We start from the raw sequence: 7,419 nt of genomic DNA, 5'->3' as shown, positions 1-7,419 counted from the left end.
ACCCTGGATCTTGGTGTTATCAGCACCATGCTCTAACCAACTGAGCTAACTGGCCAGCCCCGAAGACAAGTCTTAAAGAAGATTTTATTATGAAAAACCTCAAACATACTGTGTTAATTTCCTATTGCTGCTGTAACCAATTACCATTACCTTGGTGGCTTAAATAATACTCGTTTATTACCACACAGTTCTGGAGGTCTAAAGTGAGACTCACTGGGATGAAATCAAGGTGGTGCAGGGCCACGTCCTGAGGCTCTCATGGAGGCTCCATTTCCTTGCTGTTTCTGGTATCTGGAGGCTGCCTGCTTAGGCTCTGGCTCCTTCCTCTGTCTTCAAAGCCAGCAATGGCGAGTCGAGTCCCTCACACATGGCATCACTCTGATCTGTTCTTCTTCTCTCTCCCACTTTGAAGGATGCTTGTGATTACTTTGGACTCACCTGGATAATCCAGGACAATCTCCCTATTTTAAGGTCAGCTGATTAACAAATTCATTCCATCTACAGCCTAAGTTACCCTTTGCTGTGTAAGGTAGTGTATTCATTAGTTCTGGGGGTCAGGACAAGGACATCTTTGGGGGACTATTATTCTGCCTACACACGTATATGTAAAAGTATAAACAGGATAGTACATGTTTCCCCACACACCCATCACTCAGCTTCAACCACACACCTTCATCCCACTCCCCACCCCCCACTGGATTATTTGAAACAAATCTTAGAAATCATCCTGTCCATCTGTGCATGTTTCAGAATAGACGGTTGTTTAAAGAAGTTCAGCTCTGAAGGGAAGTGAGAAAGAGGTAACTGGGGGAGATGTATGGGGAAGAGAGAGAGAGAGAGAGAGTGTGTGTGTGTGTGTGTGTTTGATATGGGAGATGCTGAAGCATGTTTAAATTCTGATGGCAAGGATCTGTTAGAAGGGGAGGGATTGGCCTTGGACAAGAGAGACATCTCCATCGTTAACAAGAGAGGGGTACTTAGGCTTGTGCGTAGGAAGTTAAGGAGTTCCTGTCTCCTGGTTAAATTCTTTTTTTCCTGTTCAGTGGGAGGGATAAAGAGGATGTTGAAGTTTTGGGAACCTTGGGGAAAGTTGAAAATAGTCATTGTGGAGCGGAGAATGAATTTGCTAGAGGAATGTTGGAATGTGGGATGTGTTGAGGGTCACTTGAATTTGGTGAATTCTAGAAAATCTCAGCTTGGTTGTTTGACTTTTTTTCCCAGTAGCATTGCACATTTGTCTGGGTGTATGTTCAGAGAAGGTGTATAATTCGGTTCATCCTAGGTTGGTTTTTTTGCCAGATGGTATGGCCAAAGGAGAGGGTAAAGAGTATCTAGAAGAGCAATTGAAATCACAATCCATGCTCTCAGGAAGTAAAGGAGTGACCATTCTAATGGGGTTTAAGAGTGGCTGTGGGGGGATGCTGACAGAGGCCAGCAGGCAGAGCTGAGCTTGTGGGGGCTGTGGGTGGCTGGAGCTGAGGATTTCAGGGTGGCACCAGGTCCAGGGTATGAATTTGGGAGTGGGTAGCTAAAGTGGAGCAGAATAAAAATCAGTCGGAAAATAGGATGTGGAGGTGCTGAAAGAACAGGGTTTGGGGTGGCTCATCCACAGGGATGTCGAAACCATCTAGGGAGATGGGAATGGTTGAGCTGTATAGGTAGGTCTTCCATGGATGAGGGGGTCAGCCAAGATGAGGAGAAAGGAAGGGGTTTGTACCATGGTAAGAGGAATGGGCTTCGGAAAGGTGCATGTGTAATGGTCTGGAAGCAGCACCAAGGATCACTTCTCCTCCTGACCCTTCCCAACCCTCATGTGTGTTGTGCAAGAGAATAAGCAAGCTCCACCTGAAGGGTGGCCAGGAAGCACTGGCTCAGGGAAGAGCCGGGTCTCAGTGAAGACCCGACTCACTTTCTTCTTTCGCTGTGCTGCGTGGGACTCCCACACACTGCCTGAGTGGTCCCTGCCTCCTGAGGATTTCTCTTGAACACTGCCCCCTGGGTCACTGCCTTTAGTGTGAGTCATCCCCTTGCTCCCCCATTCCCAAGTAGGAAAATATTATGATAGGTAGAAAAAAAGCAGACTCGGCTAATAATTTCCAAATAGCAAAAATCATGGATTAACTTGAATATATTGCTACCTTATAAAGAAAGATTTAATAAGATCTATCTTCATGTGTTATACTTTTACATCTTGACATTCCTCCTGGGCTCTAAGCCATATTTCTAATTTTGTTTGAGAAATGGCTATGGGTGTATTTAATATGCATTACATACATTGATTTATGATTGAGATATGTAACTTTACTGAAGATTTTTAGTGATTTTTGTCTATACCATAAAATCCTGACATAATTTGATGTGTTATTTCAAAAATTTAATCTTGTATGTGGGGTCACATTATTGTGAAATGCAGTGACCACCCCTCCCACCACCCCCTTACACACTCTACATATATTTCAATATATTGAAACCATGATACACACAAATAACCATTGAACAAAGTCTCAGATTGATGGAACAGTATAAAGGACCAGTGGAAACAGGAAGTTATGTTAAGGGGATACAGTTTGACATTTCTGCTGTAGTTCTGTTTTGCTTAGAGTTGGGTTATTTTGCATTTAATGTTTGCATGATGATAAGTGACCATTTTGACTGGTTCTCAGCCTTTTTTGGCCATTTCTTCCTTTGAGAGGAGAGTCAAGAATAAGTAGCAGTAGCAGATTTTTTTTTTTTTTTGTAAAACATAAGTCTTTTTCTTTGTAAAATACCTACTTTTCAAGTCTTTGACTTTCTGTGAGCTGTGAATCTTGTATGACAGTCTGAGAATGTGAGAAGGCTATAGAATGATGACAGAACTGTGGTAGAAGTGGAGCCTGATTCTGCCCGCTTCTCAATCTGTTTACCTTATTGGACTGAACTTTGTTACTTTTCCTAATTCCCGCAGACTCATCCAGGCCTTGGGGAATAATAATAATTAATTGGCCGTGACTTATCCTTAGTGGGGCTCAGTAAATGGATAGCATTTGGTTAAGAGCGTAGAGTCCCAAGTCTGACTCCTGGGTTCAAATCCTAGCTCTACTGATTACTAACTGTAGACCTTGGGCAGATTTTTTAACCCTTCTCAGTCTTAAGTTCCCTGTCTTTTAAATGGGGATAATAATAGTACTTAGTTCATAGGATTGTTGTGAAAATAAGTAGCACAGTTCCTGGCACCTGGTAAGAGTGCCCAGTAGCTGTTATTATCATCATGTTGAAATGTCACATGGCTTACCAATTTGATGCATCTGGGAATTGTTAGGTTTTAAATTGTGGTGTTTTTTTTTTTTATTACTCACAATATTCTCTGGACATTTGCCTTCTTGGTAAGACCTTCCCTGCTCAGTGGATTTAAAGGTACAGCTGTCCACTCCCTACGCTTGCATGCCTCTCCACCCCTGCTCCTTGTCTCTATTTCTGTTCCCTGTATTTTTCTCCATTGCACTATCCCCTTCTAATATACTGTCCAGTATACTTGCTTTTTGTTCCAGGCTGTCTTCATTTACTAAAATGTGGACTCCATGAGAACAGGCATCTGTGTATGTTCTGTTTACTGTTCTTTTGTTGGTACCTCAGACCTAGAGAATAGCATCTGGCTTTGTGAGTGCACAGTAAATCTTTATCAGAATGAAGAAATTGACTTTGAAAGTGGTAATAGAAGTCTATACGCCATCAAATATTATCAAAACTGCTGCAGCTGTCTGAAATAACGATTTTAAAAACATTATTCAGAAGTTGTCAGCAATTATTTGCTCATTTGCCTAACTCAAACCTCTTCCTAATAGAAGATATTGAAGCTAGGTATGAGGGTATGAATCAATCGGATGCAGAGTGGAATAGGGCTGATATTATTAAATAACCTACTAGTGTACTTCTGACACCTTTTTTTTCAGCATGAACATCAGCAAACACCTTGTCGACCAGGGGATGTGCTTGTCTCAATAGTGGACTCTCTTAAGTATCATGTTATTTTCTTGTCTATTTTATATGCAACAGATCTTTTGCTGTTTGTCTCTTTTAGGGCACCAATGCCTCTGCTCTGGAAAAAGACATTGGTCCAGAGCAGTTTCCAATCAATGAACACTACTTTGGATTGGTCAATGTAAGTATTTAATATGTATTATTTTAATCAAAATTAATATTAATATTGTTTAATTTAATTATAATTATAATTAATATTGTTAGTATTTGAAGCAACTCTGCTGCCATCTTCATCATTACCAATTTTTAAATAATTGTTCATACTCATTAGTTAGTAGAAGTGACAAATGTTGGGGAGGGAGCAATTTAATCTATTTTTGAAGGTATGAGTTGTCCCAGAAAAAGGATTTAATTACTGTATTACTGGGTCAAAATCACATTTTTCTCCCTATGCTTTAAGGGATTTCCTTTGCACACATAACTTTCATAGTGATTTTGTTGCCCTTGTACCCAAATCTGCTTTTATATGCTCTCCTTTTATTGCCTGGTTGAGCTCTTCAGGCAATCTTTGTTTCAGTTTGCATTCCGTATGCGGTTACCAGTTCATCACCAGTAACTGTTTAACAATATAACTTGATACGTAAAGCAGGCTGGGTTTTAGGGGGAAAGCCGGGACCAGTTTATCTTGGAATTACTTGGCCTTATTTTCCTTGTGTTCAGCCAGAGTCCCTTGTATATGGCTAGGCTTAGCACGCTCTGCTTCCTTGATAAGTTGATGATAACCAAGTAAGAAGGTGGTATTACCCCCACTCTCATGAGGTTTCTTCTTCACCTGATCCTTTTTCTCTGGAGTGCAAGTTTTAAGTGACATGTGTTAATTCATAAACACCTGGTTTTCTGGAACAATTCCTCTGAGCATAGTCTGTTAGTGCTCAGGTGTGGTAAGTGGTAATTTCCACTGGGGAAGCTGGAAGTATTCTCTGCAAGTGAGTGCTGCCTGTGATATAATGGAAAAGACACTGTTTTCAATGTAACACAGACCTAGGTTTGAATTCTGCCTATGCTCCTCACTGGCTGTGTGATCTTGGCATGTTACTTGCCCTCCCTGAGCCTTCATTTCCCTATCTGTAAAATGAGGATCATAATGGTTTCTGCTTTTTGGGTAATAGGGAAGGATAAATGAGAGTGCCTATTTAAGACCCTGACAAGAGGCTGAAGCCCACTGTGGACACTTGGTAAACGATAGTTCCTTTTCTTTCCCAGGAGTTGTCCACTGGATCAGGGCCAAGCCCTGTGAAAGGGCATCTGGGCAAAGGTGGGATACTGAGTAGAAGAGAAAAGAATGGGAGGAGGAAAGCTAAGTACCAGAATATAGGGCATTGTGTTGGTAAAATACTGACTTCTGTAATTTTAATGCAAACTTCTTAGCCGTTGTGTATAGACCTCTGCTTAGCTCTATGAGGACAGTTATTCAAGTCATGGGAATTCTGCCCTGGCTAAGGAAAACACAAATGCAGATTGTGGAGGAAAAAAGAAGGCCATTTTCTAGTTTGTGGAAAAATTGTGAGATCTCTGTTTATTAATAGCTTCATATATGTTCACTTCACATGGTAATTTATGAAAGCTCCAGCTTCTCTGTAAAAAGAGGTTTGTCTCCTGTTACGTAATTATGTCAAAGTAGATTACAGTATAAAAATAGGAAGTGTGCTATCTTAGCGTACGTGGAAGTGCCATGTTAAGTATGGCAGAGCATCTGTCTGGCTCTTGGGTGAATGACACACAAGCCAACAACCAATTGTGAGGAGGTGTTCACATCCTATTTTAATCCTTCATGGCATTTTGTAATCTGTGTTATTGATCTTGTTATTTCCTTAGAATTTTTTCATTTTACTGTGTGTATCACTCTAAAGTGATACTGTCAGCTGTGTTCTCCCACAGAGTTGGTCTTACAGTCAGTTGAAAAGCAGTGAGATGAAGATTTTTCCCCACTGGAATCATGATCACAGTATCCGTGATTTGTGAGAGGCATGAGATATTACTGTGTGGGCCCTAATCTGATTGCAGGAGACCAGGAACTTAGGTGGTATTGGATTGGGACAGTTGCCACCTTGGCAGAAATAAGATGAAGGGTAGTTAGAAGTTGAGAGGCTGGGAAACTGAGAGGGTGACTTCAGGGTGCCCCCTCTTGCCTCTGTTGTTCTGGAGTAGGTGAGGAAATGTGCTCTGAGCGGATGCGCGGGGCCACAGGAATCTGGAAAGATGAAAATGAAAATAAGCCCCCGTTCAGTGAAGGCTGTTTCAGCTAAGCAAGTGGTTTCTAGTTCCCAGATTTCTTTTCGATTTGGATGTTTATTTTCCTCGTCATGGGAGTTTTGATGTGTTGCAATGTGGCATCTTTATTTAGCCAGCTGCTTTTCTGGGTCTCCATATTATGAAAAATTTTTTTTTCTTCTCCTTTAATGAGACCCTTTGGTAGGGTCTCATTAAACTTTTTATTGAAGCAGAGTGCTTATTACCACTTTTATGGGCTAGAAAAGCACCAACGTTACGTAAATTTTTTTTCATTGATAGGTAGTTGCTGGTGTTTAGAATAGTTAGCTAGTTTTCTAATATGGCAAGCTGGCCTCCAGTATGGGGAAACTTGGTCCAGTTCATGGAGGATGGCCATCTCTCTCTCACCAGCTGTCCAGAGGTGGCTTGTCTCTGGACACTGACTCGAGCCACCCCTGTTGTCCTTTGGCAGTTTGGAAACACATGCTACTGTAACTCCGTGCTTCAGGCATTGTATTTCTGCCGGCCATTCCGGGAGAATGTGCTGGCATACAAGGCCCAGCAAAAAAAGAAGGAAAACCTGCTGACATGCCTGGCAGACCTCTTCCACAGCATTGCCACACAGAAGAAGAAGGTTGGCGTCATCCCACCAAAGAAGTTCATTTCAAGGCTGAGAAAAGAGAACGGTGAGTAGTGAGGAACGTCATGTGTTTAAGGCTCTGAAATAAGGACGATTGACGGTTCTGTGTGGCCTCAAAATGAAGAGTTGTCATCTTTAAAAAGGGGATATTTCTTCTTCTCTACCCAGTGCACATAAAATAAAACTGGATTAGAAATATGCTTAAAAATGAAGATTTATCATCCCATTTTAGAATGATCTTTTTATTTGCTCCATTTTGGGTGGGGTCATTGTAAGAAAAAAGTAATGTCCAAGCCAGTCTTCTGAGTGGGATACTCATGGAGTAAATAGATTGATATAATAATTGAACAAAGTAGTACTGTCTTAGAAACTTGTCATAAATGGTTATAGTAAATGCACATTATCTAATTAGAGCCTCTGCTGTTTTAAAAATAATACCTCTGATTTTTATTTGCAGAAGACAGTTGAAGTATATCAAATTGGTATCTTTATATGATAAAAATATCCTGATTTTTCTGGTTTTTCCATTTCTGTTTTTGGGGGAAGTGGTG

The 7,419-nt window shown here is 41.0% G+C and overlaps 2 protein-coding genes across 2 annotated transcripts in view; both read left to right on the top strand.

Moving 5' to 3' along the window:
* Positions 1-7,419, top strand: part of LOC103591397 — a 40,633-nt gene that overhangs the window by 32,486 nt on the left and 728 nt on the right. Inside the window, exons 4-6 of the mRNA XM_008573835.1 lie at positions 1,044-1,144; positions 4,058-4,138; positions 6,701-6,914. Of these exons, the coding sequence (XP_008572057.1) occupies positions 1,044-1,144; positions 4,058-4,138; positions 6,701-6,914 (396 nt within the window). The remainder of the gene's footprint in view (positions 1-1,043; positions 1,145-4,057; positions 4,139-6,700; positions 6,915-7,419) is intronic.
* The window catches only part of USP46 (ubiquitin specific peptidase 46), a 39,783-nt gene continuing 36,444 nt past the window's right edge, over positions 4,081-7,419 (top strand). Inside the window, exon 1 of the mRNA XM_008573833.1 lies at positions 4,081-4,138. The gene's annotated coding sequence lies outside the window, so the exon portion shown is untranslated. The remainder of the gene's footprint in view (positions 4,139-7,419) is intronic.

This window comes from Galeopterus variegatus, unplaced genomic scaffold (assembly GCF_000696425.1).
Source record: "Galeopterus variegatus unplaced genomic scaffold, G_variegatus-3.0.2 Scaffold969, whole genome shotgun sequence".
NCBI classification, from domain to species: domain Eukaryota; kingdom Metazoa; phylum Chordata; class Mammalia; order Dermoptera; family Cynocephalidae; genus Galeopterus; species Galeopterus variegatus.
The sequence above is the reverse complement of the archived record's forward strand: the minus strand, read 5'-3'. Positions and strand labels throughout refer to the sequence as shown.